At 36.8% G+C, this 18,072-nt stretch overlaps 1 protein-coding gene across 3 annotated transcripts in view; it reads left to right on the top strand.

Moving 5' to 3' along the window:
• Positions 1-15,701, top strand: part of ARHGAP18 (Rho GTPase activating protein 18) — a 94,012-nt gene extending 78,311 nt beyond the window's left edge. For all 3 annotated transcript variants that reach the window (XM_088161826.1, XM_014874217.2, XM_088161828.1), the window contains exons 10-15: positions 1,511-1,593; positions 2,847-3,053; positions 3,840-3,986; positions 9,447-9,571; positions 10,699-10,760; positions 13,340-15,701. In XM_088161826.1, coding sequence (XP_088017952.1) covers positions 1,511-1,593; positions 2,847-3,053; positions 3,840-3,986; positions 9,447-9,571; positions 10,699-10,760; positions 13,340-13,431 — 716 coding nt within the window. In that variant the 3' untranslated portion in view covers positions 13,432-15,701. The remainder of the gene's footprint in view (positions 1-1,510; positions 1,594-2,846; positions 3,054-3,839; positions 3,987-9,446; positions 9,572-10,698; positions 10,761-13,339) is intronic.
• The last annotated feature ends 2,371 nt before the right edge of the window (positions 15,702-18,072 follow it).

The raw sequence follows: 18,072 nt of genomic DNA on the forward strand, positions 1-18,072 counted from the left end.
CCATCTTCAAAATTGAACCAAAGGATTTGCTTCAAAACAGACCTAGCACTTCATAGACTTCCATTGTTTAAATCGTTTGTCTTGTTGGTTACATGCAATAACATTAGGTGGTAGAGAAAAAGGACCATCTTTGTGACAGTAATCAGTGTTTATCATGATACTGTGACCAAGTAGTGTGGTTAGAATTAAATATTTAACATAATTTGAACAATTTAATTTGCTAATTTAAGTAATGTAAGCAATTAAAATTCAATTGTTGCTTAGGTGAGCAGATAGAAACTCTTCATTTAAGTAATGAATTTTAATTTTTTTGCAATTGTATTTTTGCTTACTTTTTTATGAAAAGATCGATTCTCATTGCTTTTTGAACATTGTGACATGGTGTTTTGAAAGTGAATTTAAGCCTTACTTTTAATGCATGTCTTTCTAAAGCAGGTTTGCTCTCACAACTCCATGTTTAAATGGCTATACAATTTGCCACTCATTTGTTCAGATCCTCAATTTTTGGTATAGTAGAAAGTTGTCAGCAAGGTAGTTTTTTTTAATTTCATCAATGAATTTTTATTTTTGTTTGTCATGTCTCCTGAGTTGATTCAGATGAAATGTATTTGAAATAGCGATTCAGTTGGAATCCCAGCAGGATGCATGACAACAGCCCTGTTGAATTTTGAAATAGTATGATAAAAATATGTTGCTATGTTGTGCAGGTACCTCCTTCTTCACTTGTTTTATGTATGGCCTGACTCATTAGGAATCTCCTGAGAAGACTTGCCCGAGCATGTCCTCTAAAGCATGACAGGAGGTTTATCACAAGTGACAAATGTGAGGGAGCTGGAGCTTTCTGCACTGCCAGAATGTAGGCGCTCCTCTGGGAGATGGAGGAGTGTAGGGATGCAGCTTGGGTGAATGATGCACCACTGAGCAATTGGTAAAAGGCAGAAGCAACATTACTTTTCTTTAATTATAGCTTGTCTCATTTGGTACAGCACTCTCTGCTGTAGATACGTGTTAAGCTTCTCTGCTCTTGGTTTAATCCCTGCTGGTTTGCCATGGCAGCTGCTGTTGTTCTGTCGCTGGAGACCTGCCTTACTCAGTTTCATGTGGTATTCATTCTGTGTGGGTGACTTGGGAGATCATGCAACTGTGAAGGCAACCAGAGAAGCTGTGAAAGCAGTGTTGAATATACCCTTTGATGTGTTGGGGCACAGGCTCAGAAAGGGATGAACCATTAGCTATTCCTTCTTGCAGCATTGCAAAATAAAGAAGGGATCACAAGGCTTCTAGAAAACATTGCCAAAAGACTGCTGAGTCACACACCAACTGAATCCTAAAAGAACATTTGGAAATGAGTATCAGAAAACCAGGATCTGCCAGTCCTTTGTCATACTATGATAATTAGCCATGTGTCTGCATTCAGCATTTTGCAAGGAGTTTCAACTTAGAAATCATGCTTTTTGGAGAGTATAAATAGCAATTTCAAAATACTGAGGTCTATGTGCTTTATTGGCAGATCTCCCAACGAGGAAACAGCAACTACAAGCTTTGAATCTTTTGGTTATCCTTCTACCTGAAGCAAACAGAGACACCCTGAAGGTTAGAACTGTTAATACTATTTTCTTGCATAAATACTTCTGTTTCTGTGAATCCACTGTAATGAATTCTGTTGTTTCTTAACATTCTTTTTTTTTCTGTTAAAAGTTAATGCTGAAACTAGTGATTCTTTTTATTCCCCCATATTTCACATAGCTTTGGGAGAAATAAAAAACAACTTAGGGCCCTAATTCTTCCCAAATGACTTTTAAGAATGTGACTTGACATTTTTCCAGGATTGCAATAGTAATCTCCCAGTGAGCAACCTTTTCTCTTAGAAGTTTTGCTCTTTTTTTTTTTTTTGCATCAGTCATTATTTCCAGTGCACAAAATAAACAATGTTAGAATACAATGAATGTGAGTTTCCTTTTATGAAGTCGGTTTAGCTCTTCATTTTTATTCCTCACTTTTCTCTATGCTGTTTTTTCTACTGTCAATAAACTAGAAATTTACACTTCCTGTTGCTATTTGTAGCATGTTACATGGGTTCTTCCAAAATGAGCTTGCCCTTTTGTAGCAAAGCTATTAATGTTTTTTTCAGAATATGCTTACTGTTAAAGCTGTTACAATCAAGAATGGATATGGGATTTCTGTAGGATGCAGAACATCATCTATTACAGGCAAAAAATCCCACTAGTTCTTATTGTTCAAACAAGACTTTCTTATTGAGTTTGTCTATTGTGTAGAGGCAGTCAAGAATGCCCCTGAGTTGAGCTACAAATATCTGGAACTGAATTAATTGAAAATTGCTAGTTTCTAACTGGCTACCTACCTACACTATTCACAATGTAGTGCTTTACTTGTGAATTGCTTACCTTACAGAATTAGCCACTCCATGTTTCCAAAACCATGACATCTGGCACTATTGTGTTCACTCTCAGTTTAACAAATGCCAGCAGTAATGTCTTCACAAGTATCTGTGGGATGCTGCTTATGCACCTATTTAACAAATGTTTTGAAACAAATTTTACTGTGCAGGGCCTCAAAGTCACATGAATGCTTTGAAAATGTTACCCACAAAAACAACAAGAATGTTTTACTTCATTACTTGAAGGAAACAAAGCTTGCATTACTGTTCTGTGAATAAATATAGTCACAATTCTCTTATTGATTGATTTTAATTTGATTTTATTAGGAATTAAGAGCTTTTTCAAAAAGATATGCAACATCATGTTTCACTCGTGTTAATTTTCAACTCTGCACATGCTTCACTTTTCACATGCAGAGTTGAGCTGAAAATTCTACTCTTATTTCAGGTACTGCTTGAATTCCTCCAAAGAGTAATTGATCACCGAGACAAAAATAAGATGACGTTAAAGAATGTTGCAATGGTGATGGCCCCAAACCTTTTCACATTTCATGGGTTTGGCTCAAAGACTATTGAACAAAGCGAGTTTGCTATGGCAGCTGGGACAGCAAATGTCATGCGCTTTATGATTCAGTACCAAAAACTTCTCTGGACAGTAAGTGTGATTTTAACGTGGGGGTGGAGGATGATAAATTTCAAAACAGGGTATCTGAATAGAGAAGTCATGTGAAGTTACATCCATGATTTAGAAAAGGATCAGACTAATCCAGCTGGGTTCTTGATCTTAGTTAACTCTTATGGGAGCAAAACAAAAATATTATCTCTGATTTTAAGCTCCGGTGGTCAGAGTTTTAATATTGTATGTACTAGAGGTGAACAAAAAAAATAAGTCCTTGGGGGATATGTGCATTTGGTCTATCAGTATGTATTGCTGTGGGCAATTCTTTTTGGCTTAGAGATATTAGCAGGAAACACAGTGTTTGAACTCACTGCCCTTTTGGGCCAAACTTAACATTATATAAAATATGTTTTGATAAAGCATGAATTGTGTCATGGTCTCTAAGCAAACCTCTAGCTTAGACAAACTGGACAAGTTGGAAGTGTGTTGTCCATCAGCAAGTTGAAACAATTTGAACTTTGCTGAATGTGAGGAAAAGTAATGATTACCATTTTACACACTAAGGGTCAAGTGAATGGTTTTGGCTGACAAAAGTAAAAACACGGTATGACTCCACCTCTCTTCCCCTGAGAAGTTACTGAATGGAATATTTTATCACAAATTCAGTGGTTTTAAAATTGTTTCACAGTTCTATATTGTTTGAATCTTTAGTTATTACTGGAAAGAAACACTGTTTTTGAGTTCTACCTGATAATCTGGCCATTTACAAAGTTTTGGTGTGAAAATTATGTAGTTATTCATGCTTACTCTATATTTATCTAGATTCCAAAGTTTATCGTTAACCAAGTGAGAAAACAAAACACTGAAAGCCAGAAGAAGGAGAAAAAGGACAAAGCTATGAAGAAACTTCTGAAAAAGATGGCATATGACCGGGAAAAGCATGAGAAACAGGAGAAGACTCCTAATGATGTAAGGAAACATACATCTGAAATGCTTTATTAATAGGATTGTATTTTTTAGTGAAAATGTGGGTATAGCTGAGGGGATATATACGTTTTTTAAATTGAGAATTTCAACAGATAGCAAATTAGTATAGATTTCACAGTTTGTGGGTTATTGGCATGACACATTTAGCGGCTTGTACTGTTTTTTTTTTTGTTTTCACAGATTTTTCAGAATATTTCTGTTCTGAAAAATGATATCGAACAGGTTGTTTCAATCTGGGCATGTGAAATAAATATACATTGGGTCTGTATCTGTAGAGAGAGAAAGTGTTGTGACAAGACTCAGTATTACTGAACCCATATTTAGACATATTGTTGCCCAATGGAAGTCTCAGCAGAGCTTGTGTTTACTTAAAAACTAATTATCTATATTTCCCTATTTGATATTTAAAAGTGTTTGGAAACAAATCTGGAATTTAATTCTTCTTCCATCTACAGGAGTTCCAAAACTACTGAACTCTTTGTCCCAGTCTTTAGCTAGAACATACACAGCGTGCCCAACTCAAGAAACCCCAAAGGATGAAACAAACATAAAAAACTGATGAAACTGCTTCTTATGCAGTTATTGTCCAAGTGGCTAGTGCCCAGCTACCCCAGTGCATGTAACCCACAGTTCAGTATCTCTCCTTTGGGTAATTGGCTTCTGCCATACCCATCAGTGATGTCAAGGCATACATTTCAGCATAACACTCTTCACACATTCTTTAAAATACAAAAATCCTGTGGCAATTACAGTGTTACTTTTTCCTGTAGTTCAGAAATAGTTTAATTGAGCTGTTCCCGCTGACATAAAAACTTCAAAATACATCTCGTGCATGTTGAAACTGTTGATAATTTTTATAATGACAATTTTTGGAAACTTTTTAGTTTGTACAATATATTACCTTAATTATAAAGAATTTGAAGTACAAATTCCAAAGTTAGTTTAAATACATGAACAGGTAATATCAAATACCTGTGTTCTGAATGAAATAATGAAAATGTATCAGATTTGGGTGGTGTAAGAATATCATATTTGGGTTGTGTGAAAGTACCCCCTTGTGGGTTGGAGTCACAGTGAAGATTCTGGTGAGGTAGAGTCATCTTGTGGTTGCTGGTAGAAATGCAGTGCTCTGAACAGTCTGATTTTCTTACCAAGCGTGTCTATGTCAGATTGTTACCAAAGAAAGGGCTGTCATATTCTTATAAACGCATTTTTTAAGCTTTTAAGCCAAAGAAAACAGATTGTGGCAAATGAATATGGTATATATCCAGAATTTGTTGGCGACTTATATTTCAGTGCTCCTATCTCATTTTGTATGCAGGATTTGACACATAATGTCCAAAATTAATTAATTCCCCGGGCACCACTTTGCCTTACTTTCATATCTTTCTATATCAAGGAATCTTTACACAGAATGATTTACATACGATTTTAAAATAAAGGTGATTAAACACTGGGATTTGTTTTTCTTGTTCTAATAAGAAAAGAATTCTTTGAATTCAATTCAGTTGAGTTGATGTGATGACACTTAATGCTGCCATCCTGTGTTCAACACTGAAATAACAGCAAATACACTGAAAAAGTAAATACTGTTTCAAGTTCAGATATTAGATTTTTTTTTTATAATTCAGTGCAAAGATATATCTTTTTAAGCCACTGAGGAGTTAGGGCTGAGGTCTTTTACAGTAAATTATGCCTTTCTAATCCGTTGGGGAGATAGAACCGAAGTCTGGTATAATATTCTTACTCAAATGTAAATGTAAAGTTACTATTCAATAATTTTCTTTAAGCCCTAGAATTATGTGGAGATTTTCGTCAAAATTAAATGGTACAATTTGTTACAAATCCTTCATGCTTATTACAAGCATTCAGTAATTTTGGGTTGAGAACATATATCTCTTAAAATCATATTCACAAATTGATAAGGCTTCATTGAATGAATGAATTGTGAATGACAATTTTATACATTTTTCAAGTAAAAAAGCTGTCTCGTTATTTATTGGTTATTGATTTGGGTTTTCTTTCTCTCCAGTTGTCAATTTATATTGCTTTAATTTAAAAATGAGATGATTTTTCTTGTGCAGTTCTTAAACTATATTTCACTATCAGGTGACAAGTGAGGCACCCAGACTTGTGGTGAATTTCCCACTCCAGTGAAACCTGTTTGAAACTTTCAATACCTAATTACTTTGTGTGCTGCTGAATAAAAGCTGAGGAAAAGTTTCTGTTTTCTAACACTTGCTTTGGCACCCTACATGATTAAACATAGATGGACAGAACCTGAGTCACTGACATATTCTCCAGAAATAACTCAGTATCTGCATTCTTAATAGCAGCTCATTTGGATAAAATTTCATCTTAGCTCTGATGAGGCCTGTCTGTCAATCACATTTCCCCTTTTGAGGCAGAGGTTAAAAAGCATTTGCTGCAAATTTCAGGTGAGATCTCTGTACAGTGTTGAGAGTGGTTAATATTAAATTAGCTTGTGAGGGTTTGATTGCTTTTTGGGATACTTATACTATGGCCCCAAGTCAGTGTTAGGGACTAAGTCTTTATGTTGGTGTTGGGCTGGAAAATGCTCTAGACAGGCAAAGAAAGATGCTCTTAGGACTGGAAATTTACCTACTGCCTTTGCCCACATTTATACCATCTGTCATTGTATTCCTCGGTATGGTGCAGTTGTTCCAAAAAAGGGAACTGTCTTGTGAGCAACACAAGGCAATGCACTGGGCTGAGCAACTGCAGGTTATAAAAACCATTGGATCCCACGGCCTTTCTGTTTGTATGATCTTTTTGAATTTACACAGAATAACCTTTCTGACTCCTGCTGAATATGTCATTCACTGCAGTGCCAGAATATTTACTAAAAAAAATTGCTACCTGCTAAATCATTTCTCTGTGTATGCTTTTTGTCCCAAACTGGGTGCAATATATTGCAGCCCAAAGAGAACAGCTGCTTTGCATTTCTTTCAGACTTTGCCTTCCATGTAGCAAGAACCCTTTGAGAACCAATTTTGTTCTTCGTAATGTTCGTGGCCCATACCTGCTTGGTATACTTCGCACCTTTAATAAGCATGTATAATATTCCTTCATTAGTGAAAATACTGCATAGTCACATTTCTCCCTGCACCTAGAGTGAAAAATACTTAAGTGGGTCATGAAAAATGGTTTAGAAGAAACTGGGAGAGACCCATCCCAGATCCTATGGCCAGACAGTTGCTCTTCTTTGTGATATATAGATTCCAAGTCCCCTCTGGAAAGGAAGGGTTTGAAGAAGATTAGTACCTCACAGGTGACTGCTGTGCCTGCTGCAGACTAAATGTTGTCACCAATGTATTTTCCATCAAGTAAGAATGTACTGTTTTCAGGTTTTTAAAAATAATGCAAGTGCCTAATTCAACCAGGGGTTGCAGCGTTTTAAATCTGACTTGAGGGCCTGTGAGGCAGGGGAGGAAACTTGAAAACTCAGTAGCATAGGTGACCCACTCTTCAGTGTGTTGTCAATCCTCTCATAGGTTGTGATATGGAGCCCCTCACTTGGGTATTTTGAGCTGTGCAGAAATTAAGTCCTTCTGTAATTCAGTTCTTAGAGGCTTCAGGCCATATTTTCATTCCCACCAACTTGCATGGTGTATGGGCTAGGAGATGCTCAGGTTCTGTTCTCTTTAGTTTGGCAGCATGAACATATTGTGCAGCTGAGCATGATTTCTCCTGGAAATGCAGGTGGTGAAAGTGGCAAAATGCATTAATTAGCTGAGCTAATTATGATTCTCTGTGAATAAACAAAGTAATTATTCTGTTTGATCTGTGACCGTTATTTTAGAGCTCTGTGGCCATTTCTTGTTCTTTCTCTCATATACTCAAAGCAGTACTGCTTTTTAAATAATTTATCATATGCCTGCTGTGTAGCAAAAAATAGTTATCCAGCTGAAAGTTGGAGAAAGACCACTAAAATCTACTGAGACAAAATGATAAAGAACTGTGTACAAAAATGAAAGCTATTTTAAATTTACCAATTTGAATTTGATGGAAGACCAGTTAGGGACATCTATAAATAATAATTTCAAGCTTAAAAGTTTAATTTCTTTTTGTCATGGTCCCAAAAGTTTGGAAAGAGGCAAAAAAATTTCAAGCAGGATTTACTACCTAGCAGATGGCAACAGACACCATTTCCATCAGTGGAGGCCTTAAAGAACAGATCTGACAAATTTAGAGATAAATCTAGGAGAAATCTCATCGAGATCTGTTGCAATCTTTGATTCCACAATTACTACATAGCAAATTCTCAATATGATGATTCTTACTGCTTTACACAGAAATAATTATGATGTCTAGTATTTTTAAATCAATAAATAATAAGACTGGACACAAAATGATTGGTTAAAATTGCATACCGTAAGTCATCATTGTGTAGTAATAAGCCTTCAGCTTTCTCAGGAAGCTGTTCTGATTCTGCTCATGTTTGTACTTGTTCTATACTTGTTTAACTCTGATGGTTTCAGCGAAGCTATTCTAAATTTACAAGTGCCTAGATTTATTCATTGATTATGGAATTAAAAATGTAATAGGATAATGATAATGATAATGTAATAGGAGTAGAAAAATTTAAGAATATATTGTATTCTTAAATGATAATGTAATAGGAATAGAAAAATTTCCAGGAATAGAAATTAGGACCTTATTCACAAATAAATTATGCCTTTTGTAACTTGAAACGTCATGTACATGCAAGTTGAACAAAAAAGCTATCCTTAGTCCTCCTTCTCTTTAGCTAATATGATTAATATTCATCATCAAGGACTTGTGGGTTAAAATAAAATACAAATTCATTATGTATTTAGATTATTATACAGGGCAGGTTGGCTAGCTGAATATATTCAGGACAACAAGGAATAGGGAAAAAAACCTGCAGTAGTGAATATCTGTTTTTAAAAAAACGAAATTTAGAAAAAGGAAAGAAGAATCCTTTAAAGTAGGCTGATCCATGAGTACTTTGTGTTTTCTTTTTCTTTTTGGCAGGAAGTTCAGATTAAATGGAACTGAACAGGTTTCTACCAGAAGTTTTAGCAAAGGGTCGGTGCAGGGGCATTGCCTGGTCTTCATGCCTGCAGCAAGAATTTTCCATATCACTGTCATATGCTTCTTATCATCCCAAAGTGTGTTCTTGATATAGCATAATTGTTATTGCTATTCATAACATCTTTGAAAAATAATTAAACACTACTGTTCCTTTGTTCTGAAGTTCTCCCTGTTGTTAAAAAGAGCTTTGAAGGTCGAATGTAATTTACTGAACTAGCATAGTTATCGTATGTTTGTAGTGAAGTGCAGTAGATAGTGAAGTGCAGAGCACTGTACTTTCTTACTTATTCCATACTGTATTTTGAGAAGCTCATCAAAGCCAGCTGCTAGCAGCTTTGTTCCACCACTCTTATTGCTTTGCAGACTGATGTTCCTCAGGGAGTGATACGGGTGCAAGCGCCTCATCTTTCCAAAGTTTCCATGGCAATACAGCTGACAGAAGAACTCAAAGCCGGTGATATAGTAGCCAGGTTTCTCAGCCAGAAAAGGTATAAACACATCTTTGTTTTGTTATCATGTCGAGAGAAGTGTCTCTTCATTTATTATATCAAGAAAAAAGTTTTAAAATACTCAAAGTCCAGCTCAGTTCATGAACTTTGGGGCTGAATTTAGCCATCAAAATACACGCTTGAGGAATTAATGCTTTTAAATGTCATTAAAGCTCAGGAAGCCTTCAGGAATACATGAGTGCTGTTAGTGAAAAATTAATTGCTATTTAATCTGATGAGTCAGGAATAGTTCTGTAATTTTGTGGGGACAAGTCAGAAGGGAAAACAGAAGAATGAGGAAAGAAGAAAGAAAATATTTTTTTAAATAATTCATTGATATATAACAGCATAATAGGTATTGGAGTATAATGATGTGCAAATGTCACGCACATTAAATGATTTAAAACAGAAGCTACATTTTAGTCATTCAAATCCATTTAGAAAGGGAGAAATTTTAATCAATCTTTTTAAAAAAACAGGTGTTCATCATATCTAACTATTCAGCTAAAGCAATAATATGGTACACCAGTTAAGATAAAGAAAATGCTTTTTCCTAAATGCTGTTTTTAGAGTTTTACATCATTTTGAGAAAGTTATTTTCTGGCTGGGCTTTAGCATATATTATTGCAATTAAGCAGTGAGAATAATAGAATCCCTTTGTAATAGAGGGACTTTATTCTTCCACTGTCTGCTTTTTACATCTTTTAGCTGCAGTACAATTAAATCCAGCAAGAATGTCGTTTCTCCTACCCAACCAAAAGACTTTTCTGAAATATAGCTCATTTGAGGGAAATATTTATTTTTGCAGCAGCAGTAAAAGAAAAATCAGAGGGTAAATATCAGGCTACTTGCTAATAACAGTGAAATTATTTCCTGAAACCTACAGTTTCTTTATATTTATCTTTTTTTACCTTTTCTAGTGTATTTCTCACTTTTAGGGCTGTTCATTTGCACTAGTAAGCAAGGGTATTCTTGTTCACTGATTGTGTCAGTAAGCATACACACAAAGGATTTGTGATGGGTGCATTGCTGATATTAATTATCATAACTTCTCCCAGACATGTCTAGGGGGCTGATCCACAAGCACTTTTGTAATATTATTATTCATTGTTTTCTGTTCCCCACAGTGGAAATGTCCAAACACTCAAGAAAGAAGAGGTCTTTCTTTATGAAATAGGAGGAAATATCGGTAAGAATGGCTTCTGAACAACTTCTTTTGCTAGAATAGGATTCCTTGGCACCTGTCCATGGGCTTCACTTTGGTTGCATTTTCATTCACGTCCCTCGTTCTGCCTGACACTAAGGCAGACAGTTAACCTTGTGGAGAAGGCAGCAGAGATATTGGTGTGATCATATTAGTAGTATCTTATTATCTGTCCCAGAGGAAGTTGGCAGCTGTAACAGATGTTCCTGATATGTATGTACAGTGAATAAACACAGAAAGGTTGGATACAAAGGTGCTTGAAGTTCATCTTATTCATCTCTTTGTATTGAGGCATAATAAATGAACTTACAGTCCTTCATGTTCTGCATTTGAGTGTCACTTGCAGGTTCTTTTGGGGGGAAGAAAATGCTCAGCCAGAAAGATGACCATGTGCTAAAATTTTCCAACAGTTAGTCTTTCCTGCTCTGCTGATTCCAGGCCCTTTTAATTAAAATAAATAGCAAATCAGCAAAGTTAATGCCAAGGATAATTTTGAACAAAGTTCTAAAGTTTTCTTCCACTAACACAAGAACATTTTTGCATTAGAAATCAGTCCCTAATCACAATATTTTTCATATGCTCATGAAAACAAAAGGAGAACAAGAAAACAGTAGTAGATTGGACTTACATTTACGTTTTTCCTTAACTGTGACCTGTTAAACTTATTTGGCATTATAAAATTACATGCAGTACTTCTTTCCTTTGTAATTTTCAATTCTGTATGTAAATTGCTACTTCTAGCATTTTTCTATTTTTCTAATCACTATTATAAATCAATTTTTTGCATGTTTGTCTAAACCAAAAGACTTAATTAAAAATAGCACTTACCTGTGTTTCCTGCAACAGGTATGTTTTAGTGTTTTTACTAATTCTGTTAAATAAGTTGCCAATATAGTTGGGAGCCAGATGAATGTATTACATTTTCTCTTGCAAATCCAGTATCTACGCACATTTCCTACACCCGTTAAAGCAAGATGCAATCCCAGACATAAGACTTGTTTAAAGGAGAGGAATATCCTGTCTATTCTACAGAGATGTGTGTAATCATTGTAGAAAAAAAGGTTTTGTAACTGAATTCCAATGAAACTGGAACAACTTACTGTTACTTTAAACATGTGACAGAAATTGTATTTCTCTTAGAGAAAGTGCAGATTAGCTTAGTTTTGTTGTGACATAGGTTAGAAAGCTTAGATGTTTTCTCTGTCTGAATGGTTTACTTCCAGAGAATTTCACTTAAATCAGTCCTTACTAGTCCTTATTAATACTCTCAGTTGATGTAAGAGAAACTCCCTGCCTTTAACCTGCTGTACAGGTTTAATTAAACCAGCTGTCCTGACCTTTGCCATCTGTCTCTCTTCCCAATGTGCCTGACTGATGTAGAGGGAGCCCAAAACAAGAAGACTCGAGGGGCTCACGACACACTCATATCCTTACACTTCTGCTCATAATTGTAACAAGCACAATGCTGTGATCTTGTTCCTTAGCAGATGCAGCTGCTGAAGTCTGCAGACATTTCTTTCATTCACTGTAGGACTTCGTGGCACAGAATGGGATTTCTGCCACTGCTTTGTGCCCAGGACTGGCTGGATAGGGACATGGCAAAGTACTGTCCCCATGCTCTCACTGCCTGAACATGCTTCACTGTGTAGAGGAGAAGACCTAGTTCAGCAACATGGCTGGGATTAAAATCCTAGAGAGAGCAGATGGAGACCGCTGCCTGGTTGAGCAGGGAGTCTTGCCTTCTTGCCTGCTTTGTGCAGGGAGTCCAAAGAGCTGGCAGGAAAACTCAGCTGCAATGTCCCACCTGTGTTTGGCTCCCGTGCCAGGAGTGCAAGTACTGGAAATGTCTGTCTGACACAAGCCATCCACCCCAACCAATTGCACAGCAGAGTAGAAGAGGAGCTGTGATGTAGAGCTGCAAATGCATGAGATGATGCTTTGCCTGTAGGGGAATGGGAAGAATGTGCAGATCTTGATGGATCAGCATATGCTATTTTCATCATAGCTACTAGACATAAATTAATTGCCTGTAGTGCACCAAGAACAGTGTACTACTTTCCCCTCCTAGGACAGCAACTATTACAAGTGGTAAGCAGAGCAGCTGACTTAAGAGTAGGAGGATAGGGAGTAACACCTTCTTAGCAAGGAAAAAGCCTTGCACAATCTTAGCACTTAAAAAGGGGGAAATAGCTGAAATTTTAATGGGCTTCTATGCAGATGTGAATGTAGTTTTTGGATATCATCATGAGAGGATCTGGACATTGCTCCATTTTTATTTGCAGAGGAAAGCTCCCATCTGCATGGTCTGTGTGAGGAATCTGGCCTAGAGTGTGTCACAGAGGTAGAACAGCTCCTTCTCTCCTTGCTTCTTCTTCTTGCCCCCTTCCTCCTCAAGGCAGACAGGAAGGGTAGGAGAACCTCCAACTTTTATGTACATTGTCCTTTGTTAAACACCACAGAGAGACTTTGAAAATGTACGTGGAGTAAAACAATAACAGGAACTTTGGAAATTGCTTCTTTTCTCTTTTGTTTCTGGTTTAACCACACATCTTTTCTGTTCCTAGGAGAACGCTGCCTTGATGATGACACCTACATGAAGGACCTATACCAGCTCAACCCAAATGCTGAGTGGGTTATAAAACCTAAGCAGAGCTGAGATCACAACTAATGGCAGAACCTCCAACCTGTGGACTTACGTTATACAGCTGAATGTTTCAGAAGGATAGTGTGTCCTTTCAACATTCAGCCATTATGTATATTAATAGAACTTTATCCAGTTTTTTTTTTTTTAAAAAGAGATGGTGACCCAACAGTTATAACCAGTAAACTTTCAGTTTTACTTGCAGCAAAATTTTGGAGATAGCACTATTTTCCCACTCACGTTTGAAAAGAGCATAAGTACCTTATATATTTTATATAGAAGTACCTTAAATATTTTAATGGCACTAAGCTACCTCCCATCTGGTAGGTCTTGTTTAAGAAGAATTTATTTTTCAAACAGGTGTTTAAACTCTTTATGTTAGAGATCTACAATCTGTTTGTGTAGCATTTTGTGTTTATATAGGTCTTTTCAGTGCTAGTACAATAGAGAACCAAATCCTGATAAGCACTTCTGAATGGTACAGTATTAAAAATACCTAACCCAGTCATATGAATTTCCCAGAGAAGTGTGAATTTCACAGGAAAAAACTGCAATGCAATGTATTTTGTCTTTAGAAGTCCTAATTTAAAGTTTGATAAAAACTATTTAAAAACAACTGTGAAAATGCTTTATATGCAGCTTTTTTGCTAGATCTTTTAAGTAATTTTATTTTTACTCCAGTTGATTGTGCTCTTGAGATTACTACAAAAAAAAAAGAAAGAAAAAACAAAGAAAGGATCACATGACAAGGTGAGTCTTTTCAAAGCTCACTACTCTTGGCATTGTCCTTTCTGGCATATTGTCATGCACTAGAAAAACCTTTTAGGTTTTTTAGCAGTGATATGCAGCCATGTTACATACACTGATTTCAGGTTTTTTTGACATCTGATAGATGGAGTTTTGTGAACTGCCAAAACTTTTCTATTACTAGCCTGATAAAAACTTTCAGGAAAAATAAAATAACTGTGGAAGGAAACTGTAGTTTAAATTTCATAGGTAACAAACCACTAAACCTTTCACTCAAAAACAGTGTAAGGGTCTACTGTGGGTATTACCTACTATGAATTATATATCTGGTCTATCCTGGACGAGGCTAGAAATCAAGTTCTGATTTCCCTGATGCTGATAGATGCTGTCTAAACTACTTCAAAATTAGTGGTTCAATAGAGACCTATTGCAAATGCACCCCTTTTCAGGAGAGGACTGAAAGCTCCCCATGGAATTCACTGTTAATGAATTATAGACTGAGGAGGCTTTTTGCAGCACAAAGAGCTGTGGCCTGCAGCTCCAGAGCCCCAGTCCCACAGCAACACTTAGGATTCACTAACTTGTGTACCACTTCACAATTTATTTGTAAACTAGCTCAGCTGTGCTTGAGTGCTTACACCTGCCTGCTGACTACCTGAAGTAACTACTGTGAAATTGTATCCTTGGAATTAAATACTTTCTTTCAGTGCACACAGAGATTTATATTGACCTCATTCTATATACAATCAAGGACTGAATTACATTTTTTTACATGATCAAAGCTGATTAAAGGAGTTAAGGACCTTTCTGCTGAGCTTTGGACATGGGCCCTGTGTTGACAAAGTAACTACTGGAACTCTCCCTTTTGTATACAAGCAGTGAAATAGAACTCTGAAAGGTCATAGAAAATATTAGACATCTGCTGATTAGTTATCCATAGCATATGAACAATTTTGGGGCCATGTGTATTTATTATTTCTTAAAGTCAAAAGCTGTCTTCATATGAAGAGGAAGCACTGTTCTGGTTGGTTCTGGAAAGCAGGATGAGTAAAAGAGGAAATTGTTCTAATGTGACTGTACTGCCCTGATGCTCCATCTGGTTGGGTATTCCCATGTGGTATCGCACTGTGCCACTATGGTCAAATCCTCTAAGACAAATTACTTTTGTCTGTAGAACAAAGTCCTTCTTCAAATGTAAGGAATAGAGTAGAAAAACAGTACAGTGCTTAGGTAAACATTTATAAACCTAATGTAATAAATAGAAGGGTTTTTTTTTTGACATGTAATATAAAAATGATGTGTGTTTTCATAATACATTATAGTTCTGTAAAAGATTACTTGTTACTGGAACTCTAGGTGTTATTTTAATCAGGAGCAAAGTGCAAATGATGAGAACAGCTGTTCCTAACATTTTCAGTATAAAATTGCAACCAGCCTGTGGTTATGATCTCTTAAATAACTTTGTTTTTGGTTTAGTGCCATTGTTTGTTTTTTTTAATTTAAAAAAGTTCTTTTGTAATTAAATGGGTTTTTTCTGACTTCTTTTCTCATTGAAATTCTTATATTTGTGCATAAAATGTACCCAAATGACACTAAGTGATGATTATTTTGTGATTTCACACTTTACATCTTTGTAGGCAGCTTGTAGTATTGTGCATGACAAGAGAATTTGATAAGTTAAAGTCCTGCAAAATGAATGCCTGCTGGAAAAAGAAATAACTGGCTAGAAGTTTAGAACTTTGCTGCAACTGCAGTACACCTTTGCTAAATCTGTAATATAACAAATATTGGGTACATACAAAGGAACAGGAGACTTCTCAGCGCTCATTGAAAATACTGGCTCTTAATTCCTCATAATTAAGTAATTAAATTAGGGCACAAGTGGGAAGTCCAAAACGAATTCAGGTAAGCGGATAAGAACCTTTTATAATTAAAGAGACAATGCTGCATTAGTTGCTTATTTGGGGTGATTTGGCAGGCCACCATTGTTTGACTGATGACTTGGGAAATGAGTATGCAGATTTTTCACCCAGCTGACGTTTCTGTGTGCAACCCTGTGCAGGCAGGACAGCAGGAACTGAGGAGAGGAAGGAGTGGAGAAGCAGGACATGATCCCTCTTACCACTGCCTGGATGTTGTAAAGCATGTTAAGGATGGTTTTGTGCTCAAAAACCCTCTGGTGAAGGAGGGGAAAGGAGAGAAAGGTCCCCAATACCTGTATGAGGTGTAGACGCCTTTCTCTCACTGCCTGTGCTCCTTCAAAGACTGCAGTTTGCACTCATTTTCCATAGCCTCCTGTTCTTCCCCACCTCATGTGAAGCACTTGCACCATCCCTGGATATCTATGGGTGCCAGAAGGAAAGGTGTCATCCCAACAAACTCTGTGAGCAGCAGTGAGACAGGTTTAGCTCACATTGCAAGTCAACAAGCAGCATCTCTGAGCGTTCCACTGAGGTTTCAAGAAGACAGTAAGGGAGCAGGAAGATGAATGGATCTGGATGTGATGGAAAGACTGGCATTTCTGAATTTCTGTCAGGCCTTTCACTAAGCAATGGCATAACTAAGATGAATTAAAGGGTAAGGAGATGCACTTTTTGACAGTGAGCACCAACAAAGAAGGAAATATTTGAGAAAGGTCTGCTTGGAACTTTTCCCAGCCCATTATGTCTTTGTCAGAGATTCTTAAAAGCAATGTAACTCTCCAGTAAAACACACTCTCTTCCTAAGTGCTGAGTTAAATTGCAGCAGCAAGCTAACTTGGCAAAAAAATTGCTTAAGAAATTATTTCCTTAGTATCACACTTAAATGCATCTTAGGATTAGCTCTCTGCTGTGCTTCTATCTTTAAAAGGTTGCAGCCATTCAAAAAGTATAAATTGTGTGTGTGCTAGTCTTACGGCAATATTTATAATAATATTTTTTTATGTAGAGCAATGCTTTAAAAATATTTATACCACTGTTTGTATTTGCACACAAACCACATCTGAGGTAGGTAAGTACCTATCATCCCCATTTAACAGATGGAAAAAGTGTTCATAAATGGCTGGCTTCTGGCTAGAAGGGATGAAATTAATCTAATTCATAGAAACCAAATAATGATCCTCCAACAATTGCTTTTAAAATCTGCTATATTGCCAGTAACAGTAGTATAGCAATCACAAGTATGGCTTCAGGGGATTCTTTTAATAAATACAGTGCTGTAATTTTTAACCTGGTTTCCAAAGGAAATTTATCTGGGGTAATCTTGCTACCTTGTGCGTGTTCCCCTAATTACTTTTGAGTCTGTTGGCAGACTTTAGTAATTTTTGGCAAATGTGGGAGGGAAGGCGTGTGTCAAAAAATAATTAAGCTCTGTGAGCTTCATAAAACTAGGTAGTAGGAGTCCTTTGTTGAATGGGGAGATGACAGCATAAGCTCCACTTTTATTTAGGCACCAGAACAGAAGTGAGAGAAACCATACACATGTTCTGACCATGGAGGAAGGCTGTGCTTGGAGCTCACAGCCAGCCAGCGGGATCTTTGGAGGCCTGAGAAAACGCTCGCTTGTGTTGCCCCTTGCTTTCTGAATCTTCTTTGTTGACTTGATGTGGGTAATGGTTGCTGAAGCTGCAATTGTTCTCCTGGGCTGGATTTTGGGGTGCAGCCTCTACAACTCCTGGTTAGTACAACTCATGCCCATACCCTCCCTATGGGCTGAGCACCTTTCCAGCCGGAGCTGTACCCACTGAAGGCATTGTTGCAGGCAAGGAGCTGGGTAGAAATACCTCTCCTCTCTCTGCTTTTAGGGATTACCTTCACCCTGGGGAATAATCAGATCTAAAACTGGGCAGTATCAAAGGACAGCCTTCACTCGCAGGTTTTAAACCATCACGGGAATACAACTTGCCATTCATGAATCATAGGAGGTGGT

The sequence above is a fragment of the Sturnus vulgaris genome, chromosome 3, assembly GCF_052056855.1.
Source record: "Sturnus vulgaris isolate bStuVul1 chromosome 3, bStuVul1.hap1, whole genome shotgun sequence".
Classification (NCBI taxonomy): domain Eukaryota; kingdom Metazoa; phylum Chordata; class Aves; order Passeriformes; family Sturnidae; genus Sturnus; species Sturnus vulgaris.